Below are 17,482 nucleotides of genomic sequence, written 5' to 3' on the forward strand. Positions count from 1 at the left end.
TACTGCCGGGCCGATGGAGACACACATCACACAGGAGTCAATCTACTGCTGGGCTGATGGAGACACACATCACACAGGAGTCGCTCTACTGCCAGGCCGATGGAGACACACATCACACAGGAGTCGATCTACTGCCGGGCCGACGGAGACACACATCACACAGGAGTCGATCTACTGCCGGGCCGATGGAGACACACATCACACAGGAGTCGATCTACTGCCGGGCTGATGGAGACACACATCACACAGGAGTCACTCTACTGCCAGGCCGATGGAGACACACATCACACAGGAGTCGATCTACTGCCGGGCCGACGGAGACACACATCACACAGGAGTCGATCTACTGCCGGGCCGATGGAGACACACATCACACAGGAGTCGATCTACTGCCGGGCCGATGGAGACATCCTCCAACTGGAGCCCCGAAACGGTGGTGCGGTAAGCGAGAATATTGGGATCTGACCGTTGTGCTTCCGCCAGTGCTGTGTAGTCTATGCCTGAGGACGAGATGCCTACTGAGTGGAGGAAGGGGCGAGACAGCGTGTCAGTGACGACGTTCTTCTTCCCTGCGATGTGGCAGATGTCCGTGGTGAATTCTGAAATAAAGGACAGGTGCATCTGCTGGTGATATGAGGGGTTTGTGGTCCATATATACGGTGAACTCCTTTCCCTCAAAGAAGTACCGGAAATGCTGGATAGCCAGATAGAGCACTATCAACTCTCTTTCGAAGGTGTTGTACTTTGCCTCTGGTGGCCGTAGGTGCCGGCTGAAGAAAGCGAGTGGTCGCCACTGGTCCTTGATGAGCTGCTCCAGGACTCCGCCGACTGCCATGTTGGAAGCGTCCACTGTGAGTACCGTGGGTACATCGACTAGGAGAGTACATCATGGGCACTAGGAGAGCCGCCTTCACCAGCAGCTCCTTGGTCTGCTCGAACGCCTCCGTGGATTCCGTGTTCCATGCCATTTCTTTGGCCTTGCCGGCCATCAGGTGGAACAAGGGTCTCATGATGCGGGCTGCTGCCAGCACAAATTGATGATAAAAGTTGACCATCCCTACGAACTCCTGCAGGCCCTTGACCGTGCTGGGCTTGGGGAATTGGCTGATGGCCTGGACCTTGTCCAGTAGGGGAGCTGCGACATGTCGGTTGACTCTGTGGCCCAAGAAGTCGATCTCCGTCAACCCGAACTGGCACTTAGCCAGATTGATTGCCAGTCTGTGGTCGCTCAAGCATTGGCAGAGCTGGTGCAAATGTGCCACGTGCTTTTGGTGCAAACTGCTGGCCACCAGGATATCATCCAAGTAAATGAAAGCAAAATCCAGGCCACGTCCATGTGCCTTTGGAAAATTTGAGCTGCATTCTTGAGACCAAGAGGCATCCTCAGGAATTCGAACAAGCCGAACGGGGTGATGAGGGTTGTCTTGGGCACATTGTCGGGGTGCACTGGGATCTGATGGTATCCCCTGACCAGGTCAATTTTGGAGAAGATGGTCACTCCATGCAGGTTCGCTGAGAAGTCCTGGATGTGGGGTACCAGGTATCTTTTGGCAGTTGTGGTGTCATTGAGCCTTCTGTAGTCTCCACAGGTCCTCCATCCTCCTGCAGACTAGGGCACCATGTGCAGCGGGGATGCCCATGGGCTGTCTGAGCGGCGTACGATACCCATCTCTTCCATCTTACAGAACTCCTCCTTGGTGAGGTCGAGCTTGTCGGGTGGGAGCCTGCGAGCTCCAGCGTGCAGCGGTGGGCCTTGCGTGGGGATGTGGTGCTGCACGCCGTGCTTGGGGTTGGCCGTGAAGAACTGTGGGGTGACTATGGAGGGGAAGTCCACCAACACCTTGGAAAATTTGTTGCCCGAGTGGGTCACAGAATCCAGGTGGAGGGCTGGTAGCTTGGCTTCTCCAAGATGGAAAGTCTGGAGCGTCTCGGTGTGGAACAAACGCCGGCCTTTCAAGTCGACCAGGAGGCAGTCGGCTCGTAGGAAATCTGCCCCTAGTAGTAGCTGCGACACCGCTGCCAACGTGAAAGTCCAAGTGAAACGACTGGACCCGAAATGCAGTGAGATAGTTCGCAGGCCATACATCCATTTGCGGTGGTGAGTTCAGGGCCTGGGACCGTGTTACGAGTATCCATATTCGAGGGAGGGAGTACGCTGACTTCGGCCCTGGTTTCTACCAGGAATCGCTGCCCAGAGTGCCGTTCCCAGATGTACAGGAGGCTGTCTCGGTGGCCAGCCGTTGTTTCCATTAGCGACGGCTGGCCCCGGTGTTTTCTGGAAAAGCACGTGGTGGATGGCAGTGGCGCGTGGCTGGGCCCATCTTTGGTGATTGAAACACCATTGCTCCGAACTTTCATCTTTTCCCCCCAAGGGTCTCGGCGACTTCGGTTGTGGGGCCGGTGCTTTGGGGCGCATGATTGTGGCTAGGCCCATGGAGGCTGCTCCACGTTGCTTGCTCTGCCAAAGGACGCCTGCTTTAGCTGTGACCCTGCTTGGGTCACTGAAATCCTCACTCACGAGGAGGAGGCTGATGTCCTCTGGACTTCGCTCGAGGAACAACTGTTCAAATAAAATGCACGGCTTATGGCCGTCCATGAGCACCAGCACGTCATTCATGAGCTGGGATGGCGTGCGGTCGCCCAGGCCGTCCATGTGTAGGAGCCGTGTGGCCCATTCGCGGCTGGAGAGGCCGAAAGTACGGATCAGGAGCACCTTAAGCTTAGAGTACCTGCCCTCCGTTGGTGGCTGGCATAGGAAGTCGATGATCCAGCCTGCCGTCTCCTGGTCGAGCGCGCTGACCACGTAGTAGTACCGCATAGCGTCAGCCGTAATGTCTCTGATTTTGAACTGGGCCTCAGCCTGCTCAAACCAAACGTGGGGCTGAGTGACTCAGAAAGTCAGAAGCTTCAGAGCGACCGCACTGTGCAAATTGCTCGGATTCATGGGTGGCTGCGGAGACGCTGCTTACAGATGCCATCTGGAACGTCGGGGTCACTAATGTAATGGCGCACAAAGCGCTACGAAAGTCACACGGAGGCAGAGAGAGCTGAACTCAGAATGGCTTTTTTGATTCAAACTCGCGTGCTTAAATCCCCCCTCCCATGGGTCCCTGCGACCAGCGGGGCGGACGTGACGTCAGACCGTCCCCAGAAGGTCCGCCCCGAGTGGGCTGCGCGTCTGCCTGCAGCGCTTGAAGACAGTTCGAGCCCCGTGTGTGCGGACCGCCACACATACACATATCTATACATTCTCGTGCTCCTAAACAGTAATGCCTGGTTAGCACTGCAATAAGGCACTCACAACAGGGTTCCCACATGCAAGTTTTAGTCACATTTTTTTTGCAATAGAAATGTCCTTACAGATTGACTCTAAAGAGAGAAGTGAAAGAAGGGCTGGCATCAGTAAGCTCAATCAGGCTGTGTGATTAGGGAAGTAAGTTGGATGGAATAAAAAGATTACTGCCTGGTCTAATTGGTGCTTGCAGTGGTAGTTGTTATGTATGTAATATTTCAGTAATAATTGTGTAATTTTTTAAATACATGCCTTGACTAAGCATTCTTGTTTGTTTCAATAATTCATTACGGGTTATATGTGTAAATATGTGAATTACAAACATCATCACAATATCATGTGATACATATGCGCCTTGGCTGAAGTAAATGTGAAGTTAGTCTCTCTTTTTGGACTTCTGTGTCTTCCGTTGACTAGCTTAATGTTTTAAAGTTATAAAAGATAACAGTGTTGGGGAGGGGTGAGAGGATCCCAAAGGTGAATAGAAGATAAGGCAGTTATAATGGAGTGATCCCAACCGGCACTATGGTAAGACTCAGTTTCCCCATGTATTGCCAATGATACTTAGTCCCAGAACAACTTATGCTTAAAACCAATTGGTGTGTCATTTCTTAAAATTGTACTGGATTGTAAGTGTGATTCCTGCCCAGAAATTTAGGGGGAATTTCTGTTAAGATGTGAAACAAGCTGGAATTAGTGATTAATCAAATTTGTCCTGGGATTTTCAGGCAGAGATCATTTTATTTTCACTGTTAGACTTTACCTCTTCAGTCAGTTCATCAGTCACTATAACTGGAACATGAATCAACTTTGTGCGCTTGAAAGTGACAGTCCAGAGACATGAGAAATTTTTGACACTGCTAATAAAAAAGGTGACACTACCAGCCTTTGTATGAAGTGTATAAATGAAATACATAAATATAAAGCATCTCCCAATGATCTTTTCCAATAATTAAATTTTATCCCAATCACAGAACTGTCTCTGTTGATTAGCAGTGTAATACTTTGTAGTTCAAACATGAGCAAGGCTTTTTTGTCTAAAATAATTGCAAGATATTCATCAATATTTATAATAGAGCATTGCTGAGTTCCTGGGAGACATCCTGACAGTCAATGAACTGAAACAGTTGGTATAAAAATTTGCTCCAAATTTGACTGAAGGAGGTGAAATCTTAATCCATCCAAAACTGTAAGTTTAGATGTTATCATTTTGGTCAGCATCTTAGACATCCCCTTCAGGTGCACCCTCAGTCCTTATATCCCAGAGTGTTCCTTTCCCTTCCCATAATCTGCTCAGGGGTCAACCATCACATTTTTACTTTCTGAATAAACGATGAACTCCTTGACTTCAGAAGCCAGAAAAGTTTTTTAAAAAAAGGCCTTTGGACCAAAGAAAAACTTAAAACTACAAAACAGATTTAATCATTAGCCAAAGGATCAATGGGATTGTACTTCAATAAGTACAAGCTTAACCACTCTTTTGAAAGAGGGAAAGTAATAATTGAATCTGCCTTATTAAACCTCCGTGACATGTCATGCTAACGCAAGGTCACCAAAAGTGTTAAACTACTGATACAGTTGTGACTGGTGTCCCTGGCCCTACTCCCTGACAGTTGCAGAAATGGTATTTCACTGAAATGCAGTAGTTAGTTCAATATCTATTGGTGATAAATTAAATGTTAATGCAGAGTTCCCAATCTCTTGTATACATTAAATGAGGGGTCTGAGGACCCCAGGTGGGACAAAAGATCCTCCACGGAGGAAGTGTGGGTGCGGAGTGGGGCTACAAGTGCATTTAAGTAAATACGGTTTTAAACTCCCTATACTGACTATCTTGCTGGCAAACATGCAGTCTCTGGTGAATAAAATTGATGATCTCAGAGCCAGGGTGCTGAATCAGAGGGACATTAGGACCGCGCGTGTCCTTTGTTTCACAGAATCCTGGTTAACCCCTTCCGTACCGGATGCAGCAATTCAAATTGGCAGGTTTACTATACACCATCAGGATAGATCTATAGAATCTCTCAAAAGCAGAGGTGGAGGAGTTTGCCTCATGATCAACTCTTCTTGGTGCACGAATATATCAGTGCTGTCCCAATTCTGCTCACCAGACCTGGAATATCTAGCAGTTAAGTGCCATCCTTTTTACCTACAACAGGAATTCTCTTGGGTAATTTTAGCAGCAGTATACATTCCACCTCAGGCCAATGTCAATCAGGCTTTAGATGATTTGAGCAACAAGAACAAAATAGCACACCCTAACACCTTCACCATTGTTTTGGAAGATTTTAACCAGGCCAGTCTGAAATATTCACTCAGCAATTACCATCAATGGATCACTTGCAATGCCAGAGGAAAAACCACATTGGACCATTGCCATCACCATCAAGAATGCCTATCATGCTATTCCACAACCTCACTTCAGGAAGTCTGATCTCCTGGCTGCACTTCTACTCCCTGAGTATAGGCAGAGACTGAAGTCTGCAGCACCAGTAGGGAGGACCAAGATGGTATGGACAAGGGAAGCACAGGAACACCTACAGGACTGCTTTGAATGGGTGGACTGGACTGTATTCAGGGATTCACCTTCTAACCCGGATGAGTATGTTACCAACTTCATTAAAGCTGTGTGGATGAGTGTGTGCCTGAGAAGACTTACTGTATATTCCCAAACCAAAAGCCGGGGATGAACAAGGACGTATGTCATCTGCAGAAGGCTAGATCTGTGGCATTCAACTCGGGTGACCAGAAAACCAGGTATGATTTGCGAAGGGCTATTTCGAGGGTGAAGAGACAATTTCAAATGAGGTCGGTGCCGATGTGCGGCAACTCTGGCAGGGTTTGCAGGACATTACTTCCTACAAAGCAAAACTCAATAGCATGAATGGCAGTGTTGCTTCACTACAAGATGAACTCAACATCTTTAGTGTCTGCTTTGAAAGGGAGAACTACAGCTGTGAAGATCCCTGCTGCATCTGATGACCTGTGATCTCTGTCTCAGAGGCCGATATTAGGCTGTCTTTAAACAGAGTGAACCCTCACAATGTCCAGGTGGAGTACCTGGTAAGGCTCTGAAAATCTGTGCCAACCAACTAGCAGGAGTATTCAAGGACATTTTCAACTTCTCACTGCTAGGGGCAGAAGTTCCCACTTGCTTCAAAATGGCAACAATTATACCACTGCCTAAGAAGAAAAATGTGAGCTGCCCGATAGCACTCACATTGAGAGTGATGAAATGCTTTGAGAGGTTGGTCATGACGAGACTGAACTCCTGTCTCAGCAAGGACCTGGACCCATTGCAATTTGCCTATCACCACAATAGGTCAATGGCAGACACAATCTAAATGGCTCTCCACATGGCTTTAGATCACCTGGACAATACAAATACCTACGTCAGGATGTTGTTCATTGAATATAGCTCAACATTTAATACCATCATTCTCACATTCCTGACTGAGAAGTTGCAGAACCTGGGCCTCTGTACCTCACTCTGCAATTGGATCTTCAACTTCCTGACCAGAGACCACAATCTAAGCGGATTGGTGATAACACACCCTCCTCACTGACGATCAACACTGGCACAGCTCAGGGGTGTGTGCTTAGCCCATTGCTCTACTCTCTACATACACATGATTGTAGTGTAGGCTAGGCACAGCTCAAATACTATCTATAAATTCGCTGACAATACAACCATTGTTTGTAGAATCACAGGTGGTGATGAGGGGGTGTACTGGAGTGAAATATGCCAACTAATGGAGTGGTGCCGCAGTCAACGACAGTAAGACGAAAGAGCTGATTGTGGACTTCAGGAAGCATAAGACGAAGTAGCACATACTAATCCTCACAGTGGAATCAGAAGTGGGGAGATTGAGCAGTTTCAAGTTCCTGGGTGTCAAGATCTCTGAGGATCTATCCTGGTCCCGACATATCAATTTTGTTATAATGAAAGCAAGACAGTGGCTATATTTCGCTAGGAGTTTGAAGAGATTTGGCATGTCAACAAATCCACTCAAAAACTTCTATAGATGTACCATGGAGAGCATTCTGATAGGCTACATCAATATCTGGAATGGAGGGGGTACTGCACAGGACTGGAAGAAGCTGCAGAGGGTTATAAATCTAGTTAGCTCCATCTTGGGTACTAGCCTACAAAGTACCCAGGATATCTTTAGGGAGTGGTGTCTCAGAAAGGCAGCGTCCATTATTAAGGACCTCCAACACCCTGGGCATGCCCTTTTCTCACTGCTACCATCAGGTAGGAGGTACAGAAGCCTGAAGACACACACTCAGTGATTCAGAGACAGCTTCTTCACCTCTGCCATCCAATTCCTAAATGGACATTGAACCCTTGGACACTACCTCACTTTTTTTAATATACATTGTTTCTGATTTTACACTAATTTTAATCTATTCAATTTATGTATCCTGTAATTGATTTATTATTATTATTATTATTATTATTATTATTATTATTATTGTTGTTGTTGTTGTTGTTGTTGCTGTTGTTATTGTTATTATTATTATTTATCTTATCTATTTTCTCTTCTATATTATGTATTGCATTGAACTGCTGTTGCTAAGTTAACAAATTTCATCACATGCCAGTGATAATAAACCTGATGCTGAATCTGAAATGCAGTAAAAAACATGAAGTATCTTTATTTCAATTGAATATCATATAATATCCTTGTTATCTATTCATATAACTCCAGATAAAAATACATAAAATGTGAAAATTAGGTTAACCAATGATACATATTCTTTTATGACTTTGCAATCACTTCATGTTTTTGTTCTCTGTAATTTTACAGGTGTTTGTTCCCCAAATAATTTCAACAGCAGAAAAAATGTAAAATCTCCAGTGAGATTGTTATCATTGTTGTTCTGTGTAATGATGGTTCTTATTCACTCACTTAGCAACTAGTACTCACTGACCCTGCTTCACCTGAAATTGAGCATCCCTTGGAAAAGGTCGACAGTGAAACTGCATTATTTGCATTCACTGAGATGTGGGAACTCATATGACCGCAAATAAAATATAATTTGTTTTATTAGCTAATTTGTTAGCATATCCTGCCACTTTCAATGGGAGAAGCCACACCAATGGATCAAACTAATGAAAAAAACATTTTCTCTGCTGAATTACAAGAAAACAATAGTAATCTTTACAGATATAAATGTTATTTAAAATGACAAGCCTATAATAGAACATAGAAACATGTCATAATTAACATTTGTTTTTCAAAATATCAATGCAACATGTCCTTTATTGCCAGGAGCAGAGACCACTGAAGGGGAAAATTGTTTCTGAGAGGGAGTTAACAGTGGAATGTTCTATTCCGACCCTGCAGTTCATGGTAAGGACAAAAACCATTACGTGATTTATAAAGAGGGGGTGCTCATAAAAGTTAAGGATTGACAACACCAGGCGTGCAAAAGAATCGTACACAAACCCACTGTGTCCATCACTTGCCATTATTTCCAGTAAAGATCACATTAGAAGAATAAAACCCAAGAAGGCTTTCAGCAAAACTCTGTAATGTGCTTTGGTGACTCAAGTGAGATGCCTCAAAAAAGTGGCATCCATCATAAAGGACCCCTACCTCCCTGAAATCTTCCCATTACCACAATCAGAGAGGCAGTATGGGAGCCTGAAGGCATGTATTCATTTTAGCAACAGCTTCTTCCCCTCTGCCAATATACTGTATATATTTCTTATTGTAACTTACAGCATGTTTTATGTATTGCACTGCACTGTAGAACAACAAATTTCACGACATTTGTCAGTGATAATGAATCTGATTCTGATTGTTGACTCCAACAGAAAATAAACAATCAATTAATGTTAAACATAAAGGATTCTGCAGATGCTGGAAATCTAGAGCAATGCACACAAAATGCTGGAGGAATTCAGCAGGGAACATCTATGGAAAAGAATAAACAGTCAACGTTTCAGGTTGAGACCCTTCATCAGGACTGGAAAGGAAGGGGAAAGATGCCAGAATAAGATGGTGGGGAGAACAAAAAGGAGAAGCTTGAAGCTTGTGGTGGAAAAGCTGTTGGAAAAGATTCTTAGAGATAGGATCTATGGGCATTTAGAGAATCATGGTCTGATCAGGGACAGTCAGCATGGTTTTGTGAAGGACAGATCGTGCCTCACAACCCTGATAGAGTTCTTTGAGGAGGTGACCAGGCATATACATGAGGGTAGTGCAGTGGGTGTGATCTACATGGATTTTAGTAAGGCATTTGACAAGGTTCCACACGGTAGGCTTATTCAGAAAGTCAGAAGGCACGGGATCCAGGGAAGTTTGACCAGGTGGATTCAGCATTGGCTTGCCTGCAGAAGGCAGAGGGCTGTGGTGCAGGGAGTACATTCAGATTGGAGGGTTGTGATTAGTGGTGTCCCACAAGGAACTGTTCTGGAACCTCTACTTTTTGTAATTTTTATTAACGAACTGGATGCGGGGGTAGAAGGGTGGGTTGGCAAGTTTGCAGATGACACAAAGGTTGGTGGTGTTGTAGATAGTGTAGAGGATTGTCCAAGATTACAGAGAGACATTGATAGGATGCAGAAGTGGGCTGAGAAGTGGCAGATGGGTTTCAACCTGGAGAAGTGTGAGGTGGTACACTTTGGAAGGACAAACTCCAAGGCAGAGTATAAAGTAAATGGCAGGATACTTGGTAGTGTGGAGGAACAGAGGGATCTGGGATTACATGTCCACAGGTCCCTGAAAGTTGCCTCACAGGTAGATAGGGTAGTTAAGAAAGCTTACGGGGTGTTAGCTTTCATAAGTCGAGGGATAGAGTTTAAGAGACGCGATGTAATGATGCAGCTCTATGAAACTCTAGTTAGGCCACATTTGGAGTACTGTGTCCAGTTCTGGTCACCTCAGTATAGGAAGGATATTGAAGCATTTGAAAGGGTACAGAGGAGATTTACCAAGATGCTGCCTGATTTAGAGAGTATGGATTATGATCAGAGATTAAGGGAGCTAGGGCTTTACTCTTTGGTGAGAAGGAGGATGAGAGGAGACATGATAGAGGTGTACAAGATATTAAGAGGAATAGACAGAGTGGACAGCCAGCGCCTCTTCCCCAGGGCACCACTGCTCAGTAAAAGGGGACATGGCTTTAAGGTAAGGGGAGGGAAGTTCAAGGGGGATATTAGAGGAAGGTTTTTCACTCAGAGAGTGGTTGGTGCATAGAATGCACTGCCTGAGTCAGTGGTGGAGGCAGATACACTAGTGAAGTTTAAGGGACTACTAGACAGGTATATGGAGGAATTTAAGGTAGGGGGTTATATGGGAGGCAGGGTTTGAAGGTCGGCACAACATTGTGGGCTGAAGGGCCTGTACTGTGCTGTACTGTTCTATGTTCTAAGTTCTATGTTCTAAGGTGATAGGTGAAGCCAGATGGGTGTGGGAGGGAGATGAATTAGGAAGCTGGAAGGTGATAGGTGGAAAAGGTGAAGGGATGAGGATAGACCATTGGAGAAAGGGAAGAAGGAGGGGCACCAGAGGGAGATGATAGGCAGGTAAGGAGAAGAGGTAAGAGGCTAGAGTGGGGAAGTGAAGAAGAGGGAAGGAGGAGTGAAAAAAATTACCTGAAATTAGAGAAACCGATGTTCATGATATCAGGTTGGAGGCTATTTGGATGGAATATGAAGTGTCACTCCTCCAGCCTGAGAGTGGCCTCATTGTGGCAGAATAGGAGTCCAGGGACCAATGTGTTGGAATGGTAATGGGAATTGGAATTGAAATGTTTGGATGCTAGGAAATTCCAATTTTTGCAGATGGAGCCAAGGTACTCGACAAAGTGGCTCCACCAATTTACATTTCTATGTTGGGTCTCACCAATGTAGAGGAAGTGTAATGAGTGATGAACAGACCTGATGGAAAATGGGGTGCAGAGTTAACCATTCTCTCCCCCCCCCCCGAGAATCACAAACTATTGCTGTTGCTATGCTGCTCATGAGAGAGAGAGAGATGAAACACAGGCAAGAACATCTGCTACAGATAAGAGGGAGAGAGAGAGACTGTTGATCTATTGTATTTTGACTCTTCCTGGATTATTTACCTTCTACTACAAGGACTTTGCTTTGCTCGTTAACATTCCTCAGGAGACAGCAGGAGTGGCCTGATTTGATGGACACAGTCATTCAGAGTTGATGGATAGCTGAGACCCCGTTAGTAGGGATAAAAGACAGGTCTGGAGAGACAGCCTTCTGACACACCAGTGTCAGAGTGACTGAGTGAGTGATTGAGTGTTGTGAACCCACTAGAAGGTGGGGGCTTCGAGGACCGAATCAGGAGATCAGTGAATAAAGCTCACAGCGTTACGGCAGGGCCGGTGGGGGCTTGTGTGTGTGTGTGTCCACTTTTTGAGGAAATAATAAGCAGAATGGATGAAAGAGAATAAATGGATGTTGTGCACACGAGGATGGTTAACAAGCTAAGCGCACATAATATTACAAGAAATATACCAGCATGGATAGAGCATTGTTGTTTGGCAGAAGGCAAAGAATAGGAATAAAGGGAGCCTTTTCTGATTTGCTGCTGGTGATAATGGTGTACTGAGAAGTCAGTGTTGGGTCTGCTTCTTTTTACATTTTATGTCAACGATTTGGATGATGGAATTGATGGCTTTGTTACAATGTTTGTAGACAATATGAAGTGCTGGAGGAGAAAGTAGTTTTGAGGAAGCAGGGAGTTTTAAGAGGGATTTAGTCAGATTAGGAGAAAGGGCGAAGTGGCAGATGGAATACAGTGTTGGGAAGTGTGTGGTCATGCACTTCGGTAGAAGGAATAAAAGTATAGACTGTTTCCAAAATGGGGTGAAAATTCAAAAACCTGAGGTGCAAGAATCCTCATTCAGGATTCCCTAAAGGTTTGCTTGCAGGTTGAGTTTGTGGTGTGAAAATCAAATGCAATGTTAGCATTCATTTTAAGAGGACAAGAATATAAAAACAAGGATGTAATAGTGAGGCTTTATAAGGCATTTGTGAGGCCTCACTTGGAGTACTGAGTGCAGTTTTGGGCTCCTTATTTAAAAAAGAATGTGCTGACACTGAGGTTTCAGAGGATGTTCACAAGAATGAGTCCAGGAATGAAAAGTTATTGTATGACGACCAATTGATGGTATGGACATTTACTCACTGGAATTTAGAAGAATGAGGTGGGGGAGGGGGGGGCCGGTCTCAGTGAGACCTATTGAATGTTGAAAGGCCCAGATAGAGTGGATGTGGAGAGGATGTTTTCTAACGCAGGGGACTGGTACCTAGGACCAAAGGGCACATCCTCAGAATAGAGGGACATCCATTTAGAATGGAGATAAGAAATTATTTCTTCAGCTGGAGGATGGATGGTGAATCTATGGAACTTGGTGCCACTGGTGGCTGTGGAGGCAAGATCATTAGGTGTAGTTAAGGCAGAGGTTGATAGGTTCTTGATTAGTCAGGGTGTGAAAGGCTATGGGAGAAGGCAGGAGAACGAGGTTGAGAGGGAAATGGATCAGCCATGACTATATGGAGGTGCAGAGTCCATGGGCCAAATGGTCTAATTCTGTTCCTATATCTTATGGTTATCTCCATCAAGGGAACAGATGTAGAAATTGTCTGGGCCCACAAATACCTGGGAAGTCACCTGGACAATAAACTGTAAAAATACAGGAGCTCTGTACAAGAAGAGACAGAGCCGACTGTATTTCCTGAGGAGGCTCCAGTCAATCAATGTCTGCAGTGACTCAGTGGTGGCCAGCATTTGATTTTATGCTGTAGTCTGCTGGGGCAGCAGGGTGAGCGCAGCTGACACAGAGAAGATCGATAAGCTCATCAGGAAGGCTGGTTCAGTTCTGGGGGTGGAACTGGATTCACTGGTGGTTGTGTCTGAGAGGAGGATGCTGCAAAAGCTACGGAGCATTATGGACAATCCCTCTCACCCCCTCCATGACGTACTGGACAAACCGAGGAGCACCTTTAGTAGAAGACTGATTCCACTAGGGGGCACCACTGAACACGACAGGAGATCCTTCCTCCCTGTGGCTATAAGACTCTACAACACCTCCTCCTCAAGTATACAAGTATATGGTTTCGTTGCATATCAGTATTCTTTACTATTACTTTTTAGTGCACTTTTTGTACTTTTTTTCATACTTCAATGCTTACATTTTCTATTTTGAAGTATGTATTTCTGACTGAGCAACCTTGCAACAATAATTTCCTTTGGGTAAATAAAGTTTTGTCTTATCTTATGGTCTTATTTTTATCCCAGTGGTGAACAACTTGACAACATCAAAGTTTTATTTTCTTTCTTTCTTGGACTAATTTACTTCGGTTTAAATAATGTTGAGTATTAACTTGTTATATTCATACTCTAAAGTGCTCAGCTTGACCAGTGGCAGGCAGCATTGTGATGTTTTGAAGAAACAAGATCTGCTTTTCTTCTGAGTTCAGCTAATCATCAATAACATTAATATTGTCTCAGTTGGATATATAGATGTCTTGTAATAGGAAATGTACAGCTTGTTATTGATCATACAGCTATAGTTTTTGTAAAATCCTACCAGGATGATCTCTTCACACACAAGAGAAAATCTGCAGATGCCAAGAATCCAAGTAACATCCACAAACTGTTGGAGGAACTCAGCAGGCCAGGCACCATCTTCAGAGTAGATACTTCTGGCCAAGGCCCTTCAACTGGAATGCTGAAGGGCCTTGGCCTGAAAAGTTGACTGTACTCTTTTCCACTGATGCTGCCTGGCATGCTAAGCTCCTCCTGCAGCTCGTGTGTGCTGCCAGGATTATTTCCTATTTATTACATTAATAATTCAATATTTATATCAGTGCAATTGTAACAGAGAATAAACTGTTTATATAATTTCCCCCATAACACGTGACTGAAAATTCGGACAGAAAATTCATCATTGGAGGTAGTGGTGTGCAAAAATTTTGCTCTTAAATTACTGATTAATTCTTGAACTAGGGTCCAAACAGGTATAGCAAAATAAAACACTTCTCTTGTTTAAAGTTTAAATATCTGAATTATCAAAACAAAAATTAAGCTTAAAGGTTTTTATTTGAATATGTATAACATTGCAATGAAATACAAGTTGCAACATAGACAGCAATAGCTGAGTATGATCCAATTGTCATTAAGGAGATGTCTTTGCAGGAAGACAAGAAATAGGAGTTTGATATTCAAGACTATACACTGTTCCAAAGCAACAGGCTAAAGGTTTCAGAGAGGTGTGGGAGCACTGGATAATAATGTAGAATCAGTTTAGGTTGAAATCTTGAATAGCAGGAAAATGATGAAAGAAGTGGGAGTAGTCTATAGGTCCTAGAAAATGTGACCTTAATAGGGCGAGCAAAAATGCCATTATAGCTAGAGCATTTGTAAACAGAACCGCAATTGTCATGGAAGATTTTTATCTATGCATTAATTGTACTGCAAGATTTTGTCATGTGTAGCAAGGATTAAATCATCAGGAACTTACTATTTTTAAATTAGAACAGGGGTTCCCAACCACTTTTATGCCATGGACCCCCATCATTAACCGAGGGGTCTGTTGACCACAAGTTGGGAACCACTGCCTTAGAATGTAGCGATCATGGTATGTTAGAATTTCAGATTCTATTTGTAAGACTCACTGTTCATAATTGTAAAAGTTTCTAAATTTTATTATGTTCACCTGTTGATTAGAGCATGTTCATTTTCATGTGAAAGTAGTATTATTCCATATCTGTACTGACATAGAGTAAAGTGGAAGAGCTCCTTCAAGGCAGTAAGCCCTTAAAGAACCTATGTGTTAAACTGTAGATTTTTCTAATATGATCCATGCAGTAGAATGAAACTTATTGTCAATTGTCACGATAAATAGTGAACTTATGTAAAACTACACTTGCAGTCTAGCAACACAAGTACAGCACAAAAGTTATGTAAGTTTGTCATTAAGGACAATTGAGAGTTTGAATTGTTTGTCTGTCTACTGTTCATTACTGTGTCCGATTTATTAATTTAACAAAATTAACAGGTGGGATATTTTACTGAAATGCGAAGATTTTTAGCGGAATGAGTTTAAGCTTTATAGCCATACGGTGTCATGACTTACTTTTGCATGATTTCCCATCGTTTCCTAAGCTGTAGCCAGTCCTGCATCGACATGTTTTTGCTTTGTGGCTGCTGCTGAGCAGGCAGATATCAGAGCATCCTCCAGGTTTGCCGTGCAGATCCAGCTCACAAGCATGACTTCTAACTGAGAAAATCAATGAGAGATTTTTTTTTAATGGGCAGTAAAAAAATCAATGGCTTAAGATGGAATGGTAATAATCCCTTGCACTATACGCTTAAATAGAAACTATAACCAATGTTTCCTTCATATAATGATGATTACTAAAATTTAAGGCACTGCTGAAATGCATACATTTCTAAAAAGGTGAATAAATTCATACCACTAAAAGAAGAAAATGATTTAGTAGCAAATACGGTTCCAGGGTGACCAACTCCAGAGTTGTATGTTCAAGGATATTCAACGTTAAGGACAGACAAAGGTAAAGTAAATGAGCTGGGCAAATGTCTATATTTCTGTTTAGTATTGTGCAGTGAGAAAGGGTTAATTAACAATTTTGTTGTAAAAGGAGTTTCAGGGAATAGTAGCCATAGGAGTCTCAGATCCCCAGGTTCAGTAATTTGCAGTCTGTTTTGTTGTTTTGAAATAAATTGGAGAACTGCACTGACACCACACTTCACTAAATAGGATGTTGGAAAGATAATAAAGACCATCTTGACCTTATTCCACAGTGCAGGATAGCATTCAGAGATTTATTTCTGCAACCCAACAGTCATTATGATTTTTTTGAACCTTGGCTTTGACTCAAAGTCATTTTAAAGTGAGATCAGTTCTTCCTCCATCCGTCCGTTAATTCTTCATTGTAAGTGTTCAGGGATGGATTTATTACCCAATCTGGAATTTTGATTGGGAAAATATTCTGAAATCTCTCTTATTTTTCTTTATGCACTTAACCCAGGTGGGCACAGTCAACTTAAAGGCCATCATCTGGCATTCTTACTTCATCTTCCAACTTGGAGGCACTTGGAAACTGGAAAAGGTCACAACAGCCTATATGGTACACTTAGATGCGGATAACTTGGACAGAAATGTGGAAATGACTGATTTGACTTTAATAAGATATAATTTTCCTTGCAATTGAAGATTGATTTAATTGAACATTGTGAATAATTCTGTTAAATAACCAATGTCATGCCTGATTACTGAATAAAGCATTTGAGTCCTTGAAGAATTTTATCACGGTTTCAAAAAGTGCATGAAAGCATCTCAGGCACTTTCCTTTTGAGAGCCATCTAATGCAACCTGAAGGATTCAAGCTGTTCATCATTCTCAATTCAAAGCTCTCAAAGTAGTTGAGAATTGAGAGCACTGGACATCATTTAATTTACTGCTGTGATAACAGTATTGAATGATTTGTGCAGCCGATCACTTAGGTTGTTTTATGACAAGATGTTATCTGGAGATTACACAGTGAATGGTAAATGTGTTAGGTATAGCTTTTTTTCAAGAAAGTAATAACTCCACAGTGGTGTTCTATCTGTTGCACAAGCAAGAGCATTGGTGAGCAGAATGTTCTTCTCATTGAAAGATTGCTCAACTTCCTGAAATAATGACTCCCACTTCATATCTGCTTCGCCTTTCCTAACAAATAACAATTCTTAAACTATGCTTTCATATTTTATGGTGAACATAATCAAGAAGCAAAGATTATTTGCTAAGTAAATTAGACCCATCTAACTGCAGAGCAAATTCTGTTGTTCTAGGTATGTTGCAAAATATGCCTTCCACATCCTCAGACATTCATCTATTTGTCTTTGAACAGAGTTGTCATTGAGAGGAACTGCTTTGATTATTTGGTCTGGTGACTTAGACTCAAAACCTCTTATTCCTGGAAGAATCATTGTATAGGGCATTCCAGATTTAGCAATGAGCAAAGAAATGTTGTATGAGGCACACAGGCCATTACTGTTTTGTGGTGAAGTGCTGGTAAATATGTTTTGAAGTGTTTTTCTTTTGTTTTTTGATAAGCCAAATTCTTGTTTGCTTTATCAGAGTGCATCCTTTGTAAAAGTTCAAGGAGCCTAGATGATTTCATTAGTCTTTTGAGAGAACTTTTTCACA

The 17,482-nt window shown here is 43.2% G+C and overlaps 1 protein-coding gene across 1 annotated transcript in view; it reads right to left on the bottom strand.

Annotated features, from left to right (window-relative positions):
• LOC132394768 (low-density lipoprotein receptor-related protein 1-like) overlaps positions 1-17,482 on the bottom strand; it is a 1,611,265-nt gene that overhangs the window by 902,089 nt on the left and 691,694 nt on the right. Inside the window, exon 10 of the mRNA XM_059971176.1 lies at positions 15,404-15,547. Coding sequence (XP_059827159.1) covers positions 15,404-15,547 — 144 coding nt within the window. The remainder of the gene's footprint in view (positions 1-15,403; positions 15,548-17,482) is intronic.

The sequence above is a fragment of the Hypanus sabinus genome, chromosome 5, assembly GCF_030144855.1.
Source record: "Hypanus sabinus isolate sHypSab1 chromosome 5, sHypSab1.hap1, whole genome shotgun sequence".
Taxonomy (NCBI): Eukaryota; Metazoa; Chordata; class Chondrichthyes; order Myliobatiformes; family Dasyatidae; genus Hypanus; species Hypanus sabinus.